A 27,115-nucleotide genomic window follows, 5' to 3' on the forward strand; every position below is an offset into this window, starting at 1 on the left:
TAGTAGTAAATCATCATTTCAGAGGCTTAATAAGAAACTACATCCACATTTATCAGTTGAAAGACAATTTTGCAAATCCCGGTGAAATCTGGTCTAAACATGAACGTTGAAAAACTTTCACTTTTGAACCAATTCTCAACGTCTTTTCAACGCCACCGTGTTTTAAACGTGTTTTAAACGTCGAAATGCTCACAGTTCAATATGTAGCAACTAAATAAATACTCATAACACATCAGCAGTTTCCACTTACAGGACAAAGACCAAGTGACACAGGCAACAATTAATTTGTGTTTATTAAGCAACAATATAAATATCAAACAATATTCTTCATATACAACCATAGTCTCTCTGTCCTTTAAATGTCGTTGTCACACAGGAGCCGGTTTCAGAAGATCTGCCATATTTTCAAGGTGGACATCTGTAAATAAAAGTATTAGAAAAACATTTTCACTTTTAGACCAGTTTTGAACGTCTTTTCAACGTAAAGATGCGACTTGGATATTACACAGTATAATACTTTATGTTCTTTGTATATTGCTATAAGCCAAACAACAATGTCTTGACCGTCTTCTTATGTGTACATTACTTTGTTTTACTCACTTCCTCCACATTTAAACTGTGTACAGCCCCACGCGCTCTCCGTCGTGTATTTCACATGTAAACTGTCCTAAAAACTCTACAGCGACAGTCCATGAAGAGTCTTCAACATTAACTAACACACGTGTTTATGTTTACTGTTCGTAGTGCTGTAGCTGCAAGCTAACGCTACAAGCTAACGTGCCTACAAGCTAACGCTACAAGCTATCAGCCTCGGCCGCATGGTGAGCATAAAATGATACAAATGGTGCATATTTCGGTTTGCAATATTGGAGTCCAGTAGTTCAAGTACTTACAGCGTATGTCCCTGCGCATGCGTGTTCCAGCAGTAAACGCGACACTCGTATTTTACGTGAACATACAGAAAGAATGTACTCTGCTCTCATTACGATGTCCTGGGAGCTTCTTGTTGACAGCACACAGTCTATAGTTACATATTTATCACGTTTTATATGAAACATTAAATGCGTTGAAATCACGTCTTCGCGTAGACCACATTTCACCGGCCAGCGTAATATGACTTTGGAGAAATACGTTAAAAGTAACCAATATCGTGTCTCTTTCAACCTACAAATGAACAGACCATCAATATTTTAAAACAAATTGGTGTTTTGTGACACGTTGATATTGTAACCGCAATTTAGCCGGTTGAAAAGACGGTGAAAATAGGTCTTAGACGTTCAGACCCCATTTCAACGCGTTTTCAACCAGAAATCAACGTTGAAATATGGGTTAGTGCTCACTGGGCTGTGTCAGAGTTGACTGTGTCTCATTCAGCCGGGCCAAGGTGTCCATGTGAGCGTTGGTACGAGCTTGTCATTTTTTTCATTGGCCCTGACAATCAGTTTGTTTTTTTTCTTCCATATTTTTCATCTCAGCATCCATATTTTTCCTCATGTCCTCCATCTCCCTTTTATAGCCCTGTGCAAAATCAATACAATAAATACATAAACACACCGAAATGGAAAACCCTTCTTTAACCTAAACATACTTTAAATGAACCTTAATTTATTGTATTGTAATATTAATATCTGAGATATGTATCCAGTCATTCCCTCACAGGTATCCATCCATCTGACAAAATGTGAGATATAACTCATAACTGGTAGGGACTATAACATCGCTATATATTCAATCAAATCAATTGTAATTGTTGAAGCTTTTGGCAAGCAATATGAGCACATTCAAAAACAAAAGTACACTCGTCTATAAGTGCAGTGATGGATACATTGTGTGAAGTGTCTGGAGGTTTGAACATTTTACTCTGCTGGCTCCGCTCTCTCCTCTTGCCATGGCTGGTGATATTGGAAATGTTCCAAAACGTGAGACGTATTATATTGTACTGTTCGATCTGACGGATAACTTCCTTTGAAGAAGAAAAAAAAATGTCCCCGCTCAATTCAGTTTATTTGGTGATTCATTGAGAAGTGTGTGTCTTGGTTCTGGGAGAATGGGTGGAAACACACTTGTATTTGCATCCCTCAGTGGTAGAAGACAGATATACTGTATGATCACATTATCCCATTAAAGACATGCAGGTTGTGTTCCCACAAACATTGTTCCCTAAAATCTCTAATAAGAGGGAAGACACCTGTAGCGTACCACTAACCCTCACAAAGTGGGTGCATAATTCACTCAAGGTATCATGGGAATAAAGTGGAATTAACACAGATGATGAAAGTTGATACTGGTACATACAATCACATATTGACACACACACACACACACACACACACACACACACACACACACACACACACACACACACACACACACACACACACACACACACACACACACTTTACAGGCTATTCTACACGATTCAAGAGCCCTTTGATACTTAATGCTGAAGTTCTATACAGTGTGGTTTGTGTAGAGTTCATCAGTTGTATGGCTTCGTGTTGCCATCTACTGGCCAGATTCAGTAATAATCAGATCGCTGGAGAATCAACCGCAGACTCGAGCACTGTAGGATGGTGTTGTGCCGAGTTGCATCTGGCCGCTGAGACGCGCATGCAACTCGCGGGAGCGCGCACAGCAGAAAGCGAAAACTACCAGACGTTGTAATGATTTCTACGTGGACGCACTGTTTAAATGCGATACAATCTTCTTTGTGGGGTTCATCAACGGCGATAGACTAGAGGAAGCATTTCCTTGAAACCATAGGTCTGAAATGTGCAACGTTTCCTCGATTCATCTTCCGATGTTTCTGAGGCGCGAGCTCTTTGATGTTCTTCTTTTCGCTGTGTTTTAAAGCACTTCAGACAGAAACTGTTTTTCTAAAATGAGTTTGTAAAAATGCAGAACAAGTCATGTCAAAGTGACTCGGTTAAGGTCGATCAAATACAGGAAGTGCTGATAAAACCATCTGATTCGCACCACAGTTTGATCTGAAGTGTCCTTACTGGGTGTTAAGAGAATAATGCATTCTTAGGTGGACCTGATTGTAGCTACGCAGTAACGCAACCCCAGTTATTTCAGCTTATGTGATTCACAGATCTCTAAAAATAAAGTTACAATATCGATGCAGCAGATAGCTTATGTTTTATTACCTGCCAATAACTGCATCCCCTCCAGGTGAGTCTAAAATCCACACTGTCAAAACAACTCAGAAGATGGACGGCTCGGGTCACTTTTCATTAAGGTTGTACTTTACGTCATCAAGTAGAGTTGTGGAGAACCGTGGAGCTACTTTGATAACATGATGCTCTCCTTGTATGCAGCCCAAATTGAACTTGTCATTTCCACACAACTGTAATACACAGAATCCTTTATATGTGGTGAAATATTGTTTTGAATAGAAAACAAGTAACACAAATGAAAATAGCGTATTGAGGATAGTTAAACTGTTAATTACAGTTACAGTTATTGGTTGATTCCACTAAAAATAAAGTATGTAGTAAAAAGGGTAATTCATATGAACTAATAGAACATGTAAATAAGAAGTGCATTTAAATATGTTTTACTGCTTTTAAAAACAGCAACTCTTTGCTGGTATTTTTGATTGGTATTCATGTATTTCTACATCAGTAATTCAGTCACTTGGAAGATGAAAATCAGCCCAAAATCAGTTTCCTCCTGCTTACTTTACAAAGTGTTACCACCCAAGATCCTGTCAGCCTTACAGTGTTTTTTTTCCAAAGGTGAACCTAAGTCAACATTATCCTTTGCCATGTTACATATTAACCCACAAATAAACAATGAGTAGTAATAAGGAAGTTCCCCATTGGTGATAAGAGACAAAACATTTTCTGATGTTCCTGATATTGCTCGAAATTCATATTGCATTTTTCTGAATTCTGATTCTAAGTTTATCTCTACATGCATTGTTTTTCACTTTTGTAGTGCCATTCGTTCAAGCCAAGGCTTGATTACAGGTGTTGAGGTTCGGCGGTGACTCAGAGTCAGAAATTCTCAGTACATTCCCAGTGTCACACACACTCATGTGATTGTTCTCAATCACGTGAAAACACCACAACTTCCTTTTAAATATATCTTGTTTTCATATCTACTTTCTGTTCCCTTTGACAGGAGGAAGTCGTCAGATCATTTTACCATTACCTTAAAAGTAGAAAAACTATGTGAAAGACAGCGTTTACCGCCCGAAGCGGTGAACCTTTGGTTTGCTGCGTTTACGTTGAGCTTATGTTTAGTTTCCACCCTTTTCCCAACCATCCTTCAACTCTCTTTCTTTTTCTTTGTCACTTTACTTTCAAATTGTTGAAGTTTGTGATTTTGTGTTGGGTAGGGGAAAAATAAAAGAGAAAGTGCAAAACTGAACATTAACATACTGTAGATGACAGGTAAGTGTATTCAAACTCTTCCGGTGTGTGCACTGCTCTACCGACCTGGGATAACTCTTGACAAGTGTGTTATTATTTATTTATAGTATATAAATCATAATAAATAAATCATTGCTGAGGTGTTCATCCTCAGACTGCATGGTGGTCTCCTTTACTTACAGTACAAGTGGACATGTTTGTTTTCATGACTTCTGCACCCTTTAGTCAATAGTTCAGTTCAGCACACTATGGTTTTACATGTCAAACCAAGGAAGCACTGACTGGAAAACCACTTGAACGATTAGATAACACGAATCACAGCAATAAAACTATGTTAATAACTAATTGGAGGTTTTATGATATTGCCTTCAAATATGGTTTCTGTCGAGTTGTTTTCCTCTGACAGAATATAAGCTCAGTCATAATTTAAGAAGAGTATTCAGGTTAAATCACATTTTGCCCAGCTGAGTTATTTTTTTTCTGTTAATAAGTAGCCTGATGTATATATTTTGTGGTTAAAAGAAGCAGACTTGCAAATGAAAGTAAAACCTCATCCTCCCCCACCAGTTATTAAACTGGATGTTCCTGTTTGTCATATGATCAACTGCATAAGAGGAGGAGGAACTTGGTTTGCACCTTATAGTCGTTGGTCTCAGCCCTCTCTGACACAGTCATCATGAAGGTAGCAGTGACCCTCCTGTCTCTCTCTCTCCTTCATGTCTGCTCCGCGGCCCCTATCAGCCGCCCCATCAACTGGCTCAGGCAATGTCGTGCCTCCACCAACCTCTCCATCACAGCACTGGAGGTTCTGCCGGGCGGAGGCTGGGACAACCTCCGCAACATTGATACGGGTCGAGTCATGAACCTCAGCTACTCCCAGTGCCAGACCTCCGAGGACGGACTCTACCTCATCCCAGATGAGGTGTTCGTCATCCCCCACAAGGAGACGGGTGTGGAGATGAGCTCGGAGATAATCAGCTCCTGGCTGGAGCAGAAAAGCTCTACATCTCACTCCATAAATGCAGACGTTTCCTTCTACTCGGTGCTGAATGGCAAATTTTCGAAAGAGAACCAGAGGATGAAAACTCATCAGGTTAAAGACTCTTCATCCACAGCCAGAGTACAAGTAAGTTTCTATTTTCCATAGTTAAAATAACAAAATAAAACCCACATGTAGTTGTGGCAGTGATTGTGGATCATGAGTTAAATTAATCTCATAAATAGTTTGTGTGTATATATATATAAATATAAAGGTACTACTCTATGGTGGCTTATTTGGATGGATGGATTTGGTTGATAAAAATGTTGAATGCCCCTTAAACAGTGTATATTCAACATTAAACAACATTGCCGTACATGTGCCAAAGTAAGCCAGAAGCCTATTTCCTTCTCTGTAGTTCCTGGACAGATGTTACAGATGTCACGTTAAAAAGTAAAATAAGCAAAATAAAACAAAATGAATGAGCTGGAATAACAAATGAACTATAACATGATATGTAATGTTTTTTCTTCAAAGGTTCGTAACTTCATCTACACAGTCAAGGCTTATCCAGACTTCACTCTGGACGCACGCTTTGCTCAACAAGCCAAAGAGATAGCCGATGCAATTGAAAACAACCAAACAAGGAACGTAGAATATCTCTCAGAGAAGATGGTGCTGGACTATGGAACCCATGTTATCACTAGTGTCGATGCTGGGGCCACGTTGGTGGGGGAAGACTACCTCAGTTCTTCATATGTGTCGGACAGTGCGTCGCAGAGTTCCTCTGTCAAGGTGCAGGCAGGCTTAAACTTTTTTGACAAAATTAAGTTTGACATAAGTAGTGAAAGTGCCCAAAAGAGCTCATCCCTTAAAACATATCAGTCCAACATTCAGTACTCTATTATCCAAAGCCATGGCGGCGGCATGCCTTTCTATCCTGGCATCACCCTGCAGAAGTGGCAGGAAAGTACCAGGAACAACCTGGTTGCTATTGACCGCTCAGGATTTCCCCTGCACTACTTCATAAACATCAACACCTTCCCTGATCTTCCCCAGCCTACGGTTGGCAAAATGGCCGTCGCGGTGAGTCAGGCCGTAGAGCGATACTACAAGATCAACACTCGGCCTGGATGCGTCGACGTCAAATCCAAGAACTTTAACTTCCAAGCCAACATTGATGACTCCTCCTGCGAGGGCCCCGCTACAAACCTCAGTTTTGGTGGTGTGTACCAAGAGTGTATTCCTATCAGCTCAGATGCAGGTCCACTGTGTGATGCCCTGGCCCAGAAAAACCCTGAAACAGGGGACTTCTCCTGTCGTTCGCCTTACTTTGCCACTTTACTGAGATCGGAGGTGAGACAGATGGGTTACACTACTTACGATTGTTATGACCAACGCTATTCGTGTGGGTTTTTGGGCCTTTTCCGTTGCAATCGTCAAGTGTGTCAGGACAACTACCACGTTCGCTCTGCTCACGTCACCACCTACTGGTGCTCTGTGAGCGGGAAGGCCCCAGACAACTCAGGGTATCTGTTTGGAGGCATATACAGCCCCTCCCTCCAAAACCCCGTCACCAATGCAAAAAGCTGTCCCCAGAGCTTCATTCCAGTAAAGTTTCTCTCAGATGGCCAAGTGATCTGTGTGAGCAAGGACTATGAAATTGGCAGCAGATACTCAGTGCCATTCGGAGGCCTCTTCAGTTGTCAGTCAAACAACCCGCTGGCAGTAAATCAGCGTCGCTGCCCTCCTAATTTCAGTCAGCACCTCGCCACAGTGAGCGACGGCTGTGAAATTCTTTACTGTGTCCAGTCAGGACTGTTCACAGGTGGGGAGCTGCTTCCGGTCCATCTGCCACCTTTCACTAAACCTCCACTTGTCAGCATGCAAGCCACAAATACAGTCATGGTGATGACTGAGGGAGATATGAGCTGGATCAGAGTGGGGCAGACCAAGGCGTGGAAACGGGCCAAACCAGAGGAAATCAAGGAAATGTTTCAGAAGCTTAACCCAGAAATGAATCAGATGTCTAGTGGTGAAAAGGCAGGGGTAGCCTTTGGTGTGATGGGCATGATGGCGCTGGTGGTCATAGTGGCAGTAGTCCTGGTGAAGAGAAGGAGGAGGCTGTCTGGGTTTAGGACAGCTAGGGGCTATGAGGAAATACGTGGTGAGGTTGAACGTGATGAAGGAGAGAGACACCAAGATGAGGCTTGAGAAAAAACACAGATGAGACACACTTTGAGGACGGCTGCTTGTGCCGCTCAGTTGGGTTGTATGTTTTTAGTGTTTCACAAAGAAATAAGCGTCTGATTAAAGGCTTTCGAGAGTCCGCACATAGTTTAAAGGCTTGACCCCAAGAGATGGAGGTCAATTTTGGTGTGACAGAGTTGGCTTTTAACTAGAAATCACTATCATGAATCTCACAGGAGCAGAATATGTTGTTTAGGGGCTCCTAGAGTGAATCAGTTGGACTTTGCACTAATTATCCTTATTCTTTTGAAATGTATATGAAACCAATTAGTAATTCACATTTTAACAACTGCTATGGATATAATAGTTATAACAACACATGTATTGGGAGACATTTTTTTTTCCAGTTATCATGATGTGTACTTAGCATAAGTAGAATTTGTAGTTTCCACATTAAAAACTTCATCATACTATGTTAGCTCTAACAAATGTGACTCCAGAGCCATGTGCCTTTGAAATGAGCAAAGAGCTGAACACAGAAGTGCTTTCCGAAGGCCGGTGAATCAATACTGCCCTCATGAGGTCAAGATGCATAATGTCATGTAGTACATCAACATTGTGCACCCCGTTTAAAAACCTGTATGTTTTGTTCTTAGAACCATTCATAAAACATGTAATGTTTCATAAATCATTTTTTACAGATAATTGATTAACATTTAGTGAAGCCTTTTTTCCTACAATATATGAATAAAAGAAGCATCAGATTAATGATTTTCTATGTTTTGTATATAACGTTTTGTCTTATGCTGCTAAAATTGAAAGGATTTATAAATGTACTGTATGTCAATTAAACTCTTCCGCATGGCTCTTAACTACTAATTAAAGTTGTGTACAACAATTTAATGGATCTATGTCTTCATATTTATATTGTATTTATGCTTTGCATGTCTTACACATACCTCCGTCAGCGGTCAATTAAACAAAAATAATCGCCATTGTAACGGAGTTATGAGTGTTTTTTAACTTGCAAACTAAATAAATGGAGTTAAATCTTTTTCGCTAAATCCAAACACATGATGACTGAAATTGTATCTATACCGCACAGTGTTGAGGTTTGCACAATAAGCAAAAGTTACAGCTGACGTGAATACAAACGTTAAGGTTGCATAAATCTGTAAACGTGGCACCAAAGCACATACTGGTCCTCTAAATAAAACAACGCTGAATGAAACCTCTTGCACAAAGGGACACCTCTCCTCCCTAACCTTTCTGAGAAAACCACCAACATTCCAGCCACTTTCATAAATAGACAGCGGCCAAGTTCACCTCATGGCGTTGGTAAGGTTACCAGTACACAGACAGGCTGGCTCAGACATTATATACACCAAAACACACACACACACACTCACTCCAACAGACAGACACACACGTACTGTACGCTCACATGCACATAGCCATTTCCTGTAAAGAGTGCTCATACCAATGTGCATCTTTTCTCTCGTGACTATAAAGGAATCTCCCTCCCCCACACATGCATGCGAACACACACACACACACACACACACACACACACACACACACACACACACACACACACACACACACACACACACACACACACACAGCTGTGAGGGATTCATAGAGCTGGGTCATGAACATGAAAACAAACCCACTCATGCTGAGGAAATTAAGGCCTGGGGCGAGAGAGAGAGAGAGAGAGAGAGAGAGAGAGAGAGAGAGAGAGAGAGAGAGAGAGAGAGAGAGAGAGAGAGAGAGAGAGAGAGAGGCAGATATACAGCCCTGAAGGAGGGGAACTCCCTCCCTTGGTCTTTTTTATAGGACGGACAAAAGTGTGCACCCAGCGAGCTTTCAGCACAGCTTGCCAGTAAAGCCAAAGCTTTCTCCACCGTGATTTGATTTCCAGCAGGATCAACAGTCTAGTCCGTTTGCAGTTCATCTTTTACAGTGAGCTGCGCCATCGATGGGGTTCGTAAAAAGAGGGAGGCACAACCAATGTGTTTGTCTTGGCTGTTAAAATCTGGAGAGGAATTTCTGCAGGCAGAGAAATCTACAGCCTGACAACTCCCCCCCCCCAAAAAAAGACGAGGACACAATCTGAAGAACGATACACGGATTACAGTCCAAGGTAAGAGTGCATGTCCATGCTGTGGTGTATGTCTCACGTTTTTAGGGTTGACACCACTGTGGTAGGATTACTCCAGTTTATAAAGCAGGGAGGATTAAAAGATCATCTATATTTACTGTGTAACAGACATAATTTGTCTATGATCATGAATTAATTATGAGCAACCACTCTGTGGTCTGCTCACTGGTAAATCTGTGGAAATTCATCACAACTATAGGTGAGAAATGTGACTGCCTATACAATGGGCTCCATATGAGACACTCCACTTGTTTTATAGCCAAGAAGTAGACTTAACCGACCATTTTCTCATCCCTTGTTCGTTGTTACATTTAGGCAACAATGGAAGCTAAAGGATGCCAACGGAGCAACGTCGTTGTGTTCACGTTGACTTTACTGGTCCTGTTGGAGGTCTGCAGGGTCCAGGGCTGTCGGGTTGGCTCAGGGTCCGAGTGTGAGAAAGCCCCTTTTGTCCCGGGTCACAACCTGGCAGGAGAGGGTTTCGATGTGGTGCGGATGCGTCGCACAGGGGCCTATGTCATAAATGTCAAAGCACATCTGGCCGACAACCACACCTGTACACTGTGTCCAAACCGCTTCCAAGGAGGACAGGTGAAAACTATGAAACTCAGCCTTCTCTGTTCACTCTTTCCATGGTGTCTTCAATCAGTCTAAACTCACTTCACTTAATTCCATCCAAACCAGCTTTTTTTTCTTCTTTTTTTTCCATGTGTTTTTTCCTCCCTCTGTATTCCACACTTGCTTTAACTATATTCATCCCACTCAACATCCTGCCCTTTTTCTCTCCTCCTCAGATTCAGAGGCTCCCAGCCGCAGTGCTCGACTGGCGTCCCTTCAGCCGCTGCAGCAAGCAGCTCTCTAGTGCCCTCCACCACTCTGTGGACTCCCTGCTGCGGAGCTCCAGCTCCCTGGTTAACAACAACTGGGGCCTGGGCTTGAGTTTAGAAAATATTGGCAGGGCAGTGGTGGGAGGAAGCCGCTCAGACCTGGCAAAGTTTGCCCGTTCGCAGCACAGCGTGGACAAAGCCACTTTTGCCATCCATGAAATCAGCTGCACCTACTACAGGTAAAGAGGAGTGGGGTTGGATAAAATGGACCTTTGCAGCAATATGTAATTTGCTGATTGATGCATACCGGGATTATAATATTAATTAGACTACAAAATATATTCGTATAATGAGGTAAAAGGCTTTGAATAAATTGTTGTTCCATCTAGTATATACGTAGTAGAGCATAGCAGAGGAACATCCGAGTAGTTCATTTAATACCATTTTATTTTATTGTATATACTATGCATTTGTTTATTACTTTATTTTCTTTAAATGTAATTCTGCTCTGTTACTTTATTTATTGTATATATTGTGCATTTTCCGTATTTAATAATTTTATTTTACTGTGTAACTTCATTTGCTGCTGCTACAAACAAATTTCTATCTATCTATCTAATTCATGTTGACAACATGGATATTATTGTGGAAATGCCAGTTACAAAATTAATATTACGTAGATTGCTATCTGCTGATACTAGTTCTGTTTATTGCTGACGTCCCCTGCATGTAAAGAAACTAAATGTATCACTGACATCTATAGGTCACAGATGTGTGCAGGTGTTCCTACGGTCTAAACTTTGAAAAGAGCATCATTTAAGAAAAGGGCTTGACCTTAGGAATAAACAGCACATCAAATGAATTAGTTTTGCAGTTAAAACATCTTTACGGTATGGTGAACTTGACTGTTTATTTGTTTAAAAGTGAAGAATACATTTTCACAGTGTTATGGTTGAACTCCACATGCCTTTTGTTTTTTCAGCTACAGACTGGCTGACCATCCCCAGCTGAGTGCAGAGTTCACGAAGCATCTAAACAGACTCCCACAGAGCTTGAACACAAGCCAGAACAGAGCCCTATACAGACGGCTGATAGACACATATGGAACGCACTACATACACCAGGTCAGTGGTTTAACACAGTGTTCTTTTCCTGCCTTCCTTGTCTTTTTGATATACTGTAGGCTTTTTTCTGAAAATAATGACATGATTTGTTTGCGTCTCCTAGGTCCAGCTAGGTGGTAAGGTGAAGCGAATCACTGCCTTCAGGACCTGCCTGGCCACACTGAAGGGTTTCTCCGAGTCAGAAATCAAAAACTGCCTGAATGTTGAACTCCGAATGGCCCTCGGTTTCCTCCCCGGCAATGCCTCCTTTTCCAACAAGTGCGATGACCTCCTGAAGGGTAACATGAGCATGGGCTTCTACCAAGGCTTCATGACCCATAAGATTGAGGTCATCGGAGGGGAGAGGTATTTCCCCGACATCCTCTACCAGGAGGACCCATCTGAAGCGTACCAGAGGTGGATGAGCAGCCTCCACAACAACCCCGACGTGGTTTCTTACGCCATCTTCCCTCTGCACCACCTGGTGGAGGACTCCCAGATCAGTGCTAATCTGAAAAGCATCGTCACGGACTATATTAAAGAGAACCAGCTGCAGGAGGACCAGGTCGGTTCCAAGAACTGCTCACCGACTCCCAACCTAGACCACAACTGCTGTCCTCTACGGGCCGGCAGAGGAACTCTCAGACTGGAGATCCACAGAGGAGCAGGTCTGAGGGCAGACACCTTCACGAAAACAGACGCCTATGTGAAGATCTTCTACAACGGCATGTACGAGGAGACCGAGACGGTGATGGACAACAACAACCCAGTGTGGAATGCGACTTATGACTTTGGATCCGTGGAACTGGGTCAGGTGTTGAGGTTTGAAGTCTGGGATAGAGACGTGTTTTACAATGACGTAGCGGGTAGATGTGTGGTGTTCCCCGAGCGAGGAACTCACGCGCTAAGCTGTCAGCTGAGCAAAGGAGTGCTCTATTTCTCCTACACCATCAAATGCGATGCTCACTTGACAGGCTTCAGGTGTGGACGGTACTCCCCCAATGCCGAGTAGATTATTAGATCACAACATGTTAATGTAGATTTCAGCTTTTTCTTCGCACATAATGTTAAAACTTTCAAGTAACAGATTTAAGGGCTAAAAACCAGTAAACTGTCATTTCCCATTTATTTAAACTGGAATCATTTGTCAACATTTTGGATGCCAAACAAACTCCCCCTTTTCTCACATGCGTCTGTAGTTGTCGGTCAGTTGCTTTTTTATGTAAATGACTTTTAATATTTCAGCATTAACTAACCAAAGTTTAAGTCTTTGTGCATCCGCTACACATAACAAAATAAAGTGATTCTGATGTAGGACATTTAGGCTACTGTTGTATGTCCCCTTGAAGAAGTCTGACTCAGCAGCATACATAAATAATGCATTGACAACCACAAGGGAAACACAAACACACCATTCCTACAAACTTACTCTTTTCTTTGAAGTGGCAGATGTGCCATATACAGAAACAAAAGCAACACACTTAATAATTCAAGAAAAAATTAAATATGAACGCTCATGTAACTCAAAACAATTGGATTAAGTCCAACTATTTTGTATCTTACAGTCTCCATCTAAATATCATTAAACCTTATTAAAAAGGTTAATATTTGTAGTTCTTCACATTTTACATTATTCAGAACATTGTTCTTTAAATTACCATTAAATAATGCTCTTAGTAGACTGCTGTTCAACAACACAACTCAAAAGGGGGTAATGTTCCATTTCATATTTCTTAAAAAGATTAGTCTAAACCACAGACTGTGTTGATGCTAAACCTGGTGTAAGAAAGCTGCAGGTCTTTCATCTGCTGCCAGTGTAATCATATCAATAACTCCTACCTGATGAAAGATTAAGAGATGATTTTCTTATTGGCAGCTCCTCCTGCTGAATCACTGTAGGCACGACCACGCAAACTTTTATTCCAATTTTTATTATTCAGTTCAAACGGGAACCTTAGAAACATACAAATGACCTAGTAAAAGCTTTTACACGTAACACTTACAACACATAAGCCACTTCTACAGTACGGATGCAGCAGCTGCTTCACCAACCTCTCTGTGTGGCTTAGCTCAACATATTTAAAGGAGTAGAAACAGCAAAGAAACCAATTCAAGACATTCTATTTTATCTTTGAGTTTTTTGTTGTTTTAAACCCAATTAAAACTGGTATTTTTGTGTACTAAATGTATTAACTATACCCACACAACCATGTATGTTTCTGTCTAGAAAGGTCAATCGGTCTGCCTTTGCAAAAAAAAAAATATATGACATCAGGATGAAAGTCGACACACTACCAGAGAATACAATTTGTCAGATACTTGGCCGACTCTCTGATGCAACCACAGCTGTCGACAACGTTTGATCAGGTATGGTATCAGAGGAATCGCAACATTTGTCAACGATGTCATTTGGAACGATGCAACGCCGTCAGGTACGAAGGATGGTATAGAAATCCACCGCTCCATCGCTTTGCACAAATGTCCATGCCAGCATACATTATCTGAATGTGACTAAAATACGACTGCATGGGTTATGTGAACTGAAATGATTTGACTTTTGTTCAAACACGCGCCTTGGTGTACTCCCAACGCATGCTGCATTACCGACGGCTTAATCTGAACTTCTAAACACTTTCTTTCAAGTTTCTACAGGGAGTCCTTGTGTTAACATGTCAAATGCATTACATTGAAAAAGGCAACAATTATTGTTCTGCCTTTATATATTGATCTCGTCAATGTAGGAGCAAAAACTGTGCGCATGTAAAAAATAGTGTTTTAGGCACAGCTACAGAACTTTTTTTTCATGGCAGCGTATGGTTCTCAGTAGTTTTTTCCAGAATAGACACAACAGTGTGCGTGAGTCACAACACTGAAGTCTAGCCAGAATCAAAAAGGAATGCCATCATAAATGTATTTCTACGGTCTCAAGTTTCATGTTGGCGGATCACAGTCCCAGTGAGGCTTTGAGCAAAGATGCCATATCTTCAGGTATGGACCCCTCGCCATCTAAAGAACACATGATGCTTTATTCATTTGTTCATTTGAAAAGGATTCAGACGGTTAAGGTAAACGCAGGTTAGCTGGTTCAAACACAAGTTTTCTATACTTTTGACTTTTAGACATATCATGTAACTTGTGTCCACGCAGTTAAGAAAGCGTATGTGTGAGTGCAACATGTCTTTACCTTCAGCAGCAGTCATGTCCTGCTCCAGCCTTAGCTTCTTCTTGCTCAGCTGCAGCATGCAGTCCTCTATGCTGCCTTTACTGATCAGCTTAATCACCTTTACAGTCCTGATAGCCACAGTGAGGTACATTAGTCACTACAGGTTTTTATTACAATAAGTACCGCTCTGAAAAGGAGGTTCTGTAATTGCAACGAACACCCACGGGATTATTGTGAGATTTGAATTCCCTCAGAATCGTGTCTTACTTGGTCTGGCCTACGCGGTGACATCGGTCCTCCGCCTGTTTGTCGTTGTAGGGATTGCAGTCGATGTCGTGTAGGATGACAACGTTGGCTGACGTGAGGTTGATGCCCAGGCCACCAGCACGAGTCGACAACAGGAACACAAATATGTCAGGATCTGTGTTGTACTCATCAATCAACCCAATCCTGCAGGACAAAGAAAACATTTTTTTTTTTGCAATTACATGCGACACAATTCATGTTATGTTGCCGGAGTTCAATACCAAACATTGCTTGAACCTGAAATTTGTACTTTTCACCCCAAAGTAACTGCATAGTTTGATGCTGAGCTAATATTTAGCATCTTTTATTCTAGCTGTTTGCAGAAGGGATGACTAAATAGAGTTGAGAGTTAATGCAGTTATGCTTCATGATACTGCCTTCAATGTACTGCACAACGCTGACCTGTCTGCTATGGGCGTGGATCCATCCAGTCTGATGTAACGATGCTTAAGATGTTTCAGCAGCACCTCCACAATGTCCAGCATCATGGTGAACTGACTGAACAACACCACTCGGTCTTCCTGGAAGATAAAAAAAAGGAAAGTTGACCTCCTCAGTACGTGCAGTCTGCACTCCTGTTGCATGAACCACAGACACTGCACATTTTGTATTTACCTTGTTTTTATGCGAGGCCAGCAGCTCCGTGAGGTGGTGGAATTTCCCAGAGTCCAGCAGGAGATTGTTTTCTAGCTGGTAGGAGCTGATGGAGGAGTACTGCTGGCACAGACGATTCAGCTCAAAGTCTGACATCACTTCCATGTCCTCCTGGATCAGAGCGGCGTTTGCATCCACGTGAGTCGGCTCCTGTGGAGGGAGAGAAAGAAGAAAGGAGGAAACGTTTAACAAGAGGACACAGAGAAATACCTCAAATATGGTACAGAGGGGAGAGTAAAAGGAGGGACACTAGTGTGAAATAAACAGATTATACACAATGAAAATGCAGTATAGTGTTAACACAAACATCTTGTTGTGGTACAATAAAGATGCCACTAATTCACTAGACTGAATATGTTCCGTGGTCATTTTTATTCGACTTGTTTGGATAATACAATTCCCCACGATCCAAATACTTTGAGACGGCAAAGAGTCATTTGAGTGCTTGGTGTCTCCAGCAAGCTAAGCCTTGAAACAGCAGAAAAGATGGGAGTAAGACCGACCTTGAGCATGAGTTCGCTCATGGCTTTGAGCTTTTCTGTGGTGTAGTACTGTCTATGAAGCAGCGGGTGGTTGGCCATCTTCCTCAATTGCATCATCACATTACACAGCTCACGTTCTGCAAAAAAAAAAAAAAGCATGAGGGGAATTGCTTATTTCTGTGATTTGCACAAAGCATGATTGTAACGTACAACGAGGAGCAGTATATCAGCCTTACTCTCGCCATTAGTAGAAGCCTTGCATTTGCTAAAGAGGTTCTGGTAGAGAAGCTGCTGTTTCTCACTCATTGGGCACGACTCAATTTTATCTTCCTTGGCTGGCAGCTGCTTAAGGACCTGGAAAAAGAAAAAGGGAAAGACCATAAGTTACTCATAATGCAGATCTGTGGAGTAAACATTATTGGAATATTTTCAACAGTGTGAAGAGTGATGGATTTAATATTGGTGATGTTCCTAATGATGCTGGTGTGTGCATTAGACCTGATGAAGTGTTGTATGCCATTGGGAAATTGGCAGTGTTACTCGCTGTGTGTTTTTCTGGATTGTTAACGCACGGCGTACTTCCTGACTCCATGCTGGCTGTTCTATTAGTGCCAGTAATCAAAGACAAAACCGGTAAAATATCCAGCATTGAAAATTACAGACCAATTGCTCTGGCTAGCGTACTTTCTAAAGTATTAGAACAAATTCTTTTAGATCGGCTTCAAGAATACACAATAACCACTGATAATCAATTTGGTTTTAAAAGTAAACATAGTACAGACTTGTGTATATATGCACTGAAGGAAGTTGTTAGTAAGTACAGGAGAGATAACACTTCAATATTTATAAGTTTCCTGGATGCGTCTAAAGCTTTTGACCAAATTAATCACGGTAAATTGTTTGTCAGACTACAAGAGCGAGGGGTCCCTCCATATTTGATTAGGATTCTGCTCTTTTGGTATTCACATCAAACCATGCGAGCTTAATGGGGTAAGAGTGTATCCGCACCCTTCCTAGTGACCAATGGCGTCCGACAAGGTGGAATACTGTCACCTGCTCTTTTTAATCTATATATGGATGATCTTTCTAAAAAGTTAAAAGAGTGTAAGACAGGATGTATGGTGGGGGAAAAGTCTTATTAACCATGTGATGTACGCTGATGACTTAGTGGTCCTGTCTCCTTATAGTGCTGGTTTACAGCTCAGAGTCTAAAACCAAGGAGGATCAGAAGCTATATATGCTGACACGTACATTTCACATGTGTACAGAAGATGTTTACCAGCTCTCTTCAGAGCCTACTGTACTCCGCTCTATACAGCCCTCTTGTGGTGCAGCTATAGTAAAGCAAACATGAAAAAGATTCAGGTGGATTTTAATGATGCTTTTAGAATCTTGCTCAAGCTTCCAAGATGGACAAGTGCGAGTAACATGTTTGTGACTCGTAATGTTCCCACCTTCCGTGCTGTGTTGAGGAATTTTATCTACAAATTGAAATGTCGAATGAATAACTTGGAAACATTGGAACAAATGTCTGTATGTTTTTTTTAACCACGAGTGACTTCTCTAATTAACAGAATGAATCCAAATATTCCATATTCTATATTGTAACATAGCTGGAAAATCCTTATTACGCCACATTTCCTTACAGAACACACTTACTTTCCATATACATAGTATTTACACAATACAGATCTGTAACTTGAACGTCATCAACTCACATCGCTCTTGACTCTTCTGAGAATAAAAGGTTTCATGATGAGTTTGGCCTGAGAAATACGATCCCTCACAAAGCGGCTCTGCTCCTCACGGGAATTCTGAGACACGACAGAAAACTTAGGTCAGATGAGCAAAACATTTTTTTTTTAAATTAAATTACAAGGTAAAACATTTGTTGTTGTCGTTTCTATACTTGGGAAAGAAATGATTCTAAAAAAGGGACAAAAAGTTAGTGGAAGTCCACAAGATACAATCAATATAAGATGTCAAAGTGAAGATGTCTTCTCACAGCCTGCTTTAATGAAGTACAAGGAGTGTTGCTGTAATCGGAGGTCTCCGTCTATCCAGCTTTGAAAAGCATAGTTGTCTTAACTCACCATAGAAAACATTTTGGAGAGCTGTGTAGTGGAGCTGGAGAACATGGAAGGCATGATGAAGTTCAGGAGAGACATCAGCTCTAAGAGGTTGTTCTGTAAAGGAGTTCCTGTCAGCAGCAAGCGATGCTCTGCCTACAGGGAGGGAGGGGGGGGGGGAAGCGAGAGAGAGAGAGAGGGGTGGGGGGGGGAGAGAGAGAGAGGGGGGGAGAGAGGAAAGAGAGAGAGGGGGGAAGAGAGAGAGAGAGAGAGGGGAAAGAGAGAGAGAGGGGGGAAGAGAGAGAGAGAGAGGGGGGAAGAGAGAGAGAGAGAGAGAGGGAGGAAGAGACAGAGAGAGAGAGAGAGAGAGAGAGAGAAGAGAGAGAGGGAGGAAGAGAGAGAGAGGGAGGAAGAGAGAGAGAGGGGGGAAGAGAGAGAGAGAGAGAGAGAGAGAGAGAGAGAGAGAGAGAGAGAGAGAGAGAGAGAGAGAGAGAAAAAATAATGATAAGAGATATGAAGAAACCACAGAAATAGGCGCATGATGGTGGAGGAAAATACATTACAAAATGTCAGTGAACTAACGTTAATAGCCATGAGGTGGCGGTAGCGCAGAGAGTTCATGTTCTTCAGCATGTGACCTTCATCAAACACAGCATAATTCAGACGCAGCTTGCGGAAAAGGCCGCGGTCGCTATCGTTTCCTATGGCCATGTTATACCTGCAAAACAAATCACACAAGCAAAAGGGAATAAAACAAAAGCTTGCGTTTAGGCGGGAGTGACAAGTCGCTTCAGGCTCTCGATGCCCCCTGTAGTCACAAGCACTCAAAAATAATGCAGGCGGAGTGTGCGTTCGCTCACGTGGTCACGATGACGTTGCAGTCAACATCATCATTGAGGAGGTCGTGTCTGAGGTAGCGGCGGTCCTCCACAGATCCTGCGTAGAACATATCATAATCACAGCATCATAAAAACATGCTTGATCACACTGAACACTAAAAAGGGGTTACTTTGTGTCTAGGGGCCACAGGCAGAGGAGGGGGGACCAGCTACTGCAAGGCTGGAAAGCTGGGGACACTGGTAGTGTTCCTGTGGGTGGTTCATTTCTCTGAAGGGTCCTTTTCATAATGTTGTCAGACACACAATAATCTGAGTCTGTCACTTACTAAAGCAAACACTTTTAGGTGCTCGTTTTACGGTTAACAGTGAGTTATCCCTCAATACTGGACCGATATAAAAAACTGTGGGTAACAAAGGGTCCAGGTAGAAAAAAATAGCAACGTTACCCTTTAAAGGTTCCTACATCAACTACAGGGTTCAGGTTAGGAAAACAACACGTGAGGTTCCAATGTGGAAAAGAAGAAAAAGGAGTCGTACCACAATAGACGAGGACTTTGAGGGTTGGACACCACAGCTTCAGCTCTCTGACCCAGTTATCTGCAAGACGGAATGAGCAGAAAAATCAGATGAATGTCTGATTTAGTATTCATATTACAAAGGAAAAATGAGCTTCAAGAAGTTCAACACACTTGAATACTGCAGTCCGACTGTAAATATGACCGTATTGAAAATCATACCGACGCTCTGCTGTCTGTGATGCTGTATTGATGGATGTATTGTGGGGCACAGCATGCGCCACCAGAGGTCAATCTCTACTGTCTCTACTTTTTGGAGGTATTTTGGGTTCAACCTTCATCCAACAACAAAAGCAGTTTATAGCCACATGATCATATTCAACTGCCAGTCTGGATAAGCAGAAGACTTAACTATTAACATGTTCTCTATAGTTCAGCCTGAAGCATGAGCGGTGAGCTCCTCGCTGTGGCGGCTGTGGAGGTTAGCAGAAGGCTCAGCTAATCTGTTAGCAACATTTTATCTCCATCTCTAAAAAGCTCGCTAGAGCCTCGAATCACATACGTCATGTCAAATGTAAGGGATATCGATTCTGGGACCAAACAACACAGAAAGATGACATTTTCGATGTGTAACTTTGGCCCACTACTCCAGTGTTATACATTTGCCAACAGTCTTTCGTTTGTTTTGCCTCCAGCTAACACCAAGACGTAATCATGGGGTCGGCTGTGAAAGGGTCAGTGACCCGGTGAAATGTCAGGAAGGTGTGGAAAAAATAGCCGCTGCTCAGGCCTAGCCTGAATAGACATGCGGTATTATCTATAGCAAATTTGAAGCAATTAGTTTATATACACCAGAGAAACAGGTGAGGTGATAAGAGAATTTCTGTTAGAGAAAGCAATCATTACCCAAAGTAGAGGACGGAACAGTGATGAGGTGAGGACCTTCTATTCCGTTCTCGTAAAGCTGGGCCAGAAACGCTATAGCCTGGATAGTTTTCCCCAAACCCTGAGAGGAGGGAAGAAAAAGAGAGTCAGAGAGATACAGAGTCAGAGAGATACAGAGTCAGTCAGATATCAAACAAAAAAAAAAGAAGATATTTGAACATCTGTGTTTCATATGACAAGTATAAACAGCAATAACCCAAACTTCGACATCACAGCAGCTTTACTAAACCATACAAACCAAAGTTCACACTTCTCTCACCGTCTTGGGGCTACGACAACAATTCTAGCTCTCTGCTGCTTGTACACTTCCTTCTTCCCTGTACTGTCTGATTGTTTATTCACCTGCAGGATGGCTACATAGCCGCACAAAACCCTCTTTGATAGAGGCAGAGCAACATTCCTCAAGTGGGGACTTAAACAAGCTGTAAGCGCCTGCTTGGCTGAATGAACGTTTTGTTTGTTTTTGACGCCTCATGAATGTTGGTGGTGAGCCTCGTCACTCCCCACACGTCATAGGCTTGCTGTCTTACCATTTCATCGGCGAGGATACCACTGAGTTTGTGCTCATTCAGAAGCTGCAGCCACTTTAGACCAATCAGCTGATAGGATTTCAGCTGCAACCTGAAAGACAACCAATAACAGACTGAGAAAAAGAATCGGATCCTTCATTTATATGAAAGCACATACTGTAGGTAACCAATAAGTCTAAATGGGGGGTTACAAAATTGTGGTTTGTATGCATTCAATCATTAAAGCAGTGGTCATCACAGACTCACCTGGCAGAGATCTGAACTCTACCGGGTGCAAAGTGTTAAAGTACATTTTACTCACTGGCTGTTGAGTAAGGCGGGCTGTTTCATGGTCTTTGTGCCCCTCCCCATCACCTCAGTGACCTGCTTGACCATCTTAGAGGAAATGGTATTACATTTGGACATCAGCCCCAGGACGACCTTCCGCTCTCTGAGAACAACTTTGCAGCCCAGCAGTAAAGATTCTGACAATCCATTGTCCTTAATGAAGACATTGAGCTGAAGAGGAAAGAACACGGTTAGAATTCACACGAAATGTTGAGGACCTGGACAGAATCCATTGACTACTTCTGCACAATCTATATTAGTAGTAGAGTCATTGAATGACAGTGGATCACTGGATTACTTCACTGTCGTCGAGTTTGGTTTATACAAAAGATAATAAATATTTCAGTGCCCTATTATTGCAACATGACACCCTGTCATAATTATTATGCACCATAACAGATACAAATGACTGTTGACAAATAGATGTGATGAGATTATATATGTCAGGAGTTCTGCTATTCAATAGCTTGTCAAGAATGTCTCGTCTACACGGAGGACAGCGGTGTAGGGCGCTCAATAAGTAAATAGTGTGTGATTAAAAGAGAACAGGTCACCTCCAGGTGTTCAGTAGCAGGATTGACTGACTCTCGCTCTTTGTTTTTACAACTTTTCCCATTGATAACTTGTGCAAACTGTTTTATTTGACATGAAGGAATCACCTGCGTGATGGCTATTTCATGTTTTTTGTCTCACACTCACCAGGCTTTGCCAGCCATTAAAGGGCCTCAGTTGCACAATCTTCTGGGCCTTTTTAACAGAGCACCCGGCGATTAGCGTCAGGTCATCGATCGATGAATCCCGGAAGAAACTGAGCATCTCTTTCTTCAGATCCGTCATGGCGCCTTTAGGATCCAGCTCTTCGTCAGAGTCCTCAAACTCGCTGCTCACTGCGTCCTCTCCAACGTCATTTTCCTCCTCAGAGCTGACGTGTTCGTTTGAGGCACGCGCCTTCCTCTTTCTCTCGGCCGCCTGCTTCTTAGCTATACTGGTCCCACTGGCGAATCTGGACAGCATCTGAGCAGTGGAGGAAGAGGAGGACGGCTTGAGGGAGGAAGAGGTAGTTGTTTTCTTGACAGAGGAGGATGAGGATACCGGTTCAGAACTTTTTTCAAGCCATGTAGACAAAGTGGAAGTGCTACTTTTTTTTTTTGCATCTTCAGTGTGGCCCGAGTCTGATTCTTCACTGTCCTTTGTAGCGTCTGAGTCATCTTCATTTTCCTCCTCTGTTTCACTAATATCTCTGTGGTCCTTTTCATTTCTCCTGCTTTTACGCTCTCTGTGATCTTTGTGGTGCTTCAACTTCCTGTGGTCCTGGCTTGACTTGTTTTTACTCTTCGATTTACTCGATTTCTTTTCTTCTGTGTCAGGTGAGCTGACACTGGTATCATCTGACAACAGAAAAAAAGAAAAGAAAAACAACTTGAGCCTGAGTCTGTGTCAGAATCAGTTAAGAACACACATACACGAGGTCAGCGAAAAGGTGGCTAGAGTCGGCCGTTGTGTTTGTACCTGGGTCTGAGAACATTTGTAGAACCTGCAGAGCATCCTCGACGTTCCAGTCGTGTTCCAGCAGCACCAGCCTCAGCTCCTGCAACAAGACAGACATCAGAACTAAAACACAGGACGCACTAGTAGCTCTAATGATGTATTATAAGCTGCTTAGAGCTGGTGTTGTCTTGAACAGATGATAGACACTCCGTTTTGATTATTAGTGGACAAATACACGACTTGGGACATCATTGGTTTTTGCTTTAAACAGTTCTGATGAATTTAGGAAATGAGCTTAGTTATACTTTGGACACTATTAAATGGAAATATGGCTTAAGTACCGCATGATTTGTCGTAAAGCTAGAGAGAGCTGAGAGTGCTCAAGAGTTTTTTTGAAGCTGCAAGGCTTCTGGTGCTGGACTTGTGTAACATCACATTATACTGTATCATGTGAAATCACAAACCCAGTGTTGTGTTATCAGAGTATAACCCGTTTGAGAGGGTAGAATCAGACAGGGACACATGTCTGTGCGTCCTCACCTCCTTGTCCTGGTCAGGAAACTTTTTCTGTAGTTTTCGGACCATTCCTTCCTGCTTCTCCCAGCTTGGCTCTGTGTCGTCCTCAACGGAAACCTTTTGGTTTTAAGACAAGCGAGGTGAATACACAGCTGAGGGGAACACCTTCCAAATAAATTCAATCAAAACTTACTGAGATTTGCAATTGGTGTTGAAGGGAAAGACAAAATATTCATACTGGTTATTTACCTCATAGCCCTCAACATATGATTCTTATTATAATCCTTATTTGGAATGTGCTGTGTCTTTATTATGCATCGGCCCTCATCAAATAATAATTTCAAAACATTTATCTGTGTTTTTGGTCTGTGTAAATTGTATTGTCCAAAGTTTTTTGGACATAAAGAAGCAACAAACCCAACAGTAGCATGTGTGCAGTGCAGGATGAGTGTAAAATCTACTGATGAAAAATGCCAAATTGCAGATCAAACACTTAAAATGGCTTTAGTTGTACTCTAAGCTAAAACGTCAGGCTCTTGAACATAAGCACATGTTAAGCCGCTGTTTTAAACCATGAAGTTATCATTAGTACTCTCACCACGGTTGTCTTGGTCCTCTTGCTGGTTTGAAGCTCACCGCTGTCCTGAGAACAGCTGGATCCATCCTGCTTTCTCTTCCTGCCTTGGTCTGGGGCTGAGAAGACAGAAGACAGTGCTGTCAAAGGTAGCCGACTAGGTAGCAATACATCTGTAATTCACAGCACTGGGCTTTTGCTGCAACATTTTCCCATATTTGAATCGAATTATTAAATTCGTTAATAATTTCTTGTATCTAGTTTTGAATTTGCTTCATGGTACTGAGAATGAGCCGAACATGATTGAACACAAAAAAAGCAAACTTTTCCTCATTACTTACTATATAGGTTTTTTTAAAGGGAAGCTGATGACTTTTCTCAGATTATCAGCTAAGCTAATGTGCTAATAAGAAAGTTGTTACTTACCTTCTGTATTACCAAACTTTATAAGGCATACAGCAACAGCATCTTCCAATGTGCTTGTGCTCCCAATGACCTGAAAATGGAACAGAACAAGGTGCTTTAAACAGAGAAAAACAGGAGATTTAAAAAAAGGGATTGTGTTTTATGAACAGTATCCAAATTATAGCTGGCTGTCAGACAGCAACTAACGGATCAATACGGATCCTGCAAGCTGTCTTGGGATTTCCATGCAGTCACACTGAAGTGTTCCATAGTGAGAAGTCGCAACGCCTCTTATCTCGACTCACCTCCAGCATCTCCGTCCTCGTCAACTGAGGAAACATCTCCAGAATTGTGTTCATTTTCTCATCCATTTCGTCGTCGTCGTCGTAATCCTCCTCCTCCTCTGTGTGATCCGATGTCACATTTTTGGATGACTTCCCTATGGGGTGCCTATAGGAGACAGACAACAATATTGTCAAGCAGTGCGATTCAGTATGAATGTGAAAAAACGTGTGTATTTCAGTTTACACTCACTTGGACTTCCTGGTTAATGCTGTTTTGGTCTTTGTTTCAGAGAGGAGCTCATCTTCCTCCAGGTCTATTGTAATGACTTCCTCAAAAACCACTCCTCGGGCATGGGACTTTGGTGTGGCTTTGACCGGTTTCATTTGAGCTGGACAGCCAAATGTTAAAAACAAGTTAGCCGATGCATTCGCTGCAGTATCGGATGCAAATGAGGGGAATGCATTTCAAAATGTGTTCATACAAGTATGCTGTCTTGTCATTTGCAATGTGTGCAGCTACTTTGGTTAGGGCATGTGTCCATGTCCTGCTGCTTGCACGACATATGAAAATATGTCCTTATCATGACATCCAAATGCTGTAGACTTTAAGCTAGCCTTACTTACAATTTTTATGCAAGTGTCTATGTTACAAGTGGGGGCAAGGAGAGTAACACCTGAGGATAATGACCAGAACTCTGGTAGGCTTTAGGACCATGTAGCAAATGCTAAATTGTGCCATGCCCACAGACACCTCTATTTTTGACCTATTTGGACTACAGGTGGGGGATATATTGACATTTGTGATCTCATCATAATATTGTAAACGTATATACGACGAGAGTATATTTTTTTCTGGTCTTAAATGATACAGAGTAGAATGACATTGTCTCAAAGATTCAAAGGCCATTTCTAAAATACCTTCACATTATTGACACCGACACACTGACTTCAAAAAGCTGTGATATTTGAATTTGCCAATATTGCCCAGCTACAACAAAGGCACACAATCTCACTGTAATGATTAAGAAGTTGAAACTCAATTTACATCAGAAACTACTTGAGTTTTGGTTCCATGGGGGGGTCACCCAAATATATCTGTGAGAAATAGTCATTCTGTCCTGCAGCAAATGACGGCATGTTGATAAAAAAGCCATGCTACTTAACTACTGCTAATGATAGCATACTTGAAACATCTGGCTAACAGCATCGCAAAATAGCTTAGCATCTGCTAGTTACCTGGCTTGTTCTCCTTCTCAGACTCGGGACTTTCAGACCCGTTATCCTGGTCTTTATTCGTTGTCGTCGCTGCCTTCTTGTCAAAACGAAAACGGTCTAAGTTGAACATGTCAACAGTCTGTTCGTGTCTGGCAGCGGCAGCCCTTTGTCTCTTTCTAGTCAGCAGTATCTTCTGTGTCTTGTCGCATGAAGCACAATGTTCCGGTTAGCCAATGAGACTACCTAGCTAACAACGTCCGACGTTAGCATAGCACACAGGGCAGCACTTCTTGAAAGATGGCGATTCTGAGCTGTGTCACTACTCGGTTTTTAACCGTGACAGTTTGAAATGGGTCGATTAACTACACACTGATTTAGTATAAAAGGAGGTTGTGTAATCTGAGGTCAAATTACGCTTTTGTATCTCGACTACAACCGGTTTCCCGCGAACTCCATCGGCCCTGGAGGATGCTACGCCGGTTCCACTCATTGGTCGGAGTGAAGGGTTGGCGGAAACGCACGGATGAGTCAAGATAATGTAGTGTAGCCTACTTCCGGTTTTGCTCAAATTCGGTTTTACAGGCTCAATAGTAAAAAGCGATACATTCATTGATTTATTGTTCCTCCGAGGCCTCTGATGAGGTTTTATGGTCTTATGGTGTTACACTGTGCTAAAGGGTGTATTCCACCAGCGGGGATTAGAATGGAAGGGGAACTATCTTGCCAGTCGGTCCAACATCGCTTATGAAATCTTCTTTTATACATTCAATGGATGAGAGGTTATACTGTGAGGAATTGTATGTATATTGAGTATGAGGGGGGGCTTGAGGAATGTGCCGGGAGCGGGGGAAGAAACAGGACAATGGGTCAAGAGCCAAGGAGGAGCTCATTGGACTTCAGCCAATCGTGGAGCAGATCGATGGGCTGAGGAATATGACTCTTGGGAGACAAAGAACTGTAAATCCCAAGAGAGAATCAGACCTTCTCCTGGCCATGATGCAGATATACGTATCTGTCTCGTGGCCTGGACGTGGCCTCTCTTTCACGAAATTAATGTTTGTTTTGTTATCAATAGTGTACTTCAGTTTGTAATTGTTTAGCTTCTGTACTTATTAAATATCGTTTGATTTCATTTTAACTTGGACGAGCTGATTTTTTTGG

The 27,115-nt window shown here is 42.1% G+C and overlaps 3 protein-coding genes and 1 long non-coding RNA gene across 4 annotated transcripts; 2 read left to right on the top strand and 2 right to left on the bottom strand.

The window, feature by feature from the left end:
• Positions 1-275: 275 nt before the first annotated feature.
• LOC137867469 (uncharacterized) lies at positions 276-811 on the bottom strand. The gene is made up of 2 exons (XR_011102177.1): positions 601-811; positions 276-418 (listed from the first exon to the last, which is right to left on the bottom strand). It is a non-coding gene; the product is annotated as an uncharacterized lncRNA (long non-coding RNA).
• A 4,219-nt stretch (positions 812-5,030) lies between these two features.
• Positions 5,031-8,451, top strand: mpeg1.1 (macrophage expressed 1, tandem duplicate 1). Its single transcript, XM_068704040.1, has 2 exons — positions 5,031-5,505; positions 5,896-8,451. The coding sequence occupies exons 1-2, from the start codon at positions 5,056-5,058 to the stop codon at positions 7,570-7,572; spliced, it is 2,127 nt and encodes a 708-aa protein (XP_068560141.1). The 5' UTR covers positions 5,031-5,055; the 3' UTR covers positions 7,573-8,451.
• A 948-nt stretch (positions 8,452-9,399) lies between these two features.
• prf1.5 (perforin 1.5) lies at positions 9,400-12,959 on the top strand. The gene is made up of 5 exons (XM_068703516.1): positions 9,400-9,694; positions 10,028-10,303; positions 10,507-10,778; positions 11,522-11,663; positions 11,767-12,959. Exons 2-5 carry the CDS (start codon positions 10,034-10,036, stop codon positions 12,652-12,654), a joined length of 1,572 nt encoding a protein of 523 aa, XP_068559617.1. The 5' UTR covers positions 9,400-9,694; positions 10,028-10,033; the 3' UTR covers positions 12,655-12,959.
• Positions 12,960-13,531: 572 nt separating this feature from the next.
• Positions 13,532-26,434, bottom strand: smarcad1a (SWI/SNF-related, matrix-associated actin-dependent regulator of chromatin, subfamily a, containing DEAD/H box 1 a). Its single transcript, XM_068703961.1, has 23 exons — positions 25,976-26,434; positions 24,990-25,128; positions 24,761-24,905; positions 24,477-24,546; positions 24,075-24,169; positions 23,501-23,593; positions 22,982-23,060; positions 22,172-22,860; positions 21,447-21,643; positions 21,146-21,236; positions 20,577-20,676; positions 19,693-19,752; positions 19,177-19,252; positions 18,899-19,034; positions 18,341-18,472; positions 17,966-18,061; positions 16,484-16,601; positions 16,269-16,384; positions 15,727-15,915; positions 15,514-15,632; positions 15,073-15,255; positions 14,827-14,933; positions 13,532-14,648 (listed from the first exon to the last, which is right to left on the bottom strand). Exons 1-23 carry the CDS (start codon positions 26,082-26,084, stop codon positions 14,587-14,589), a joined length of 3,201 nt encoding a protein of 1,066 aa, XP_068560062.1. The 5' UTR covers positions 26,085-26,434; the 3' UTR covers positions 13,532-14,586.
• Positions 26,435-27,115: the final 681 nt, after the last annotated feature.

This window comes from Cebidichthys violaceus, unplaced genomic scaffold, assembly GCF_023349555.1.
Source record: "Cebidichthys violaceus isolate CVI_PGR_0920_01 unplaced genomic scaffold, fCebVio1.0.p SCAF_9, whole genome shotgun sequence".
Classification (NCBI taxonomy): domain Eukaryota; kingdom Metazoa; phylum Chordata; class Actinopteri; order Perciformes; family Stichaeidae; genus Cebidichthys; species Cebidichthys violaceus.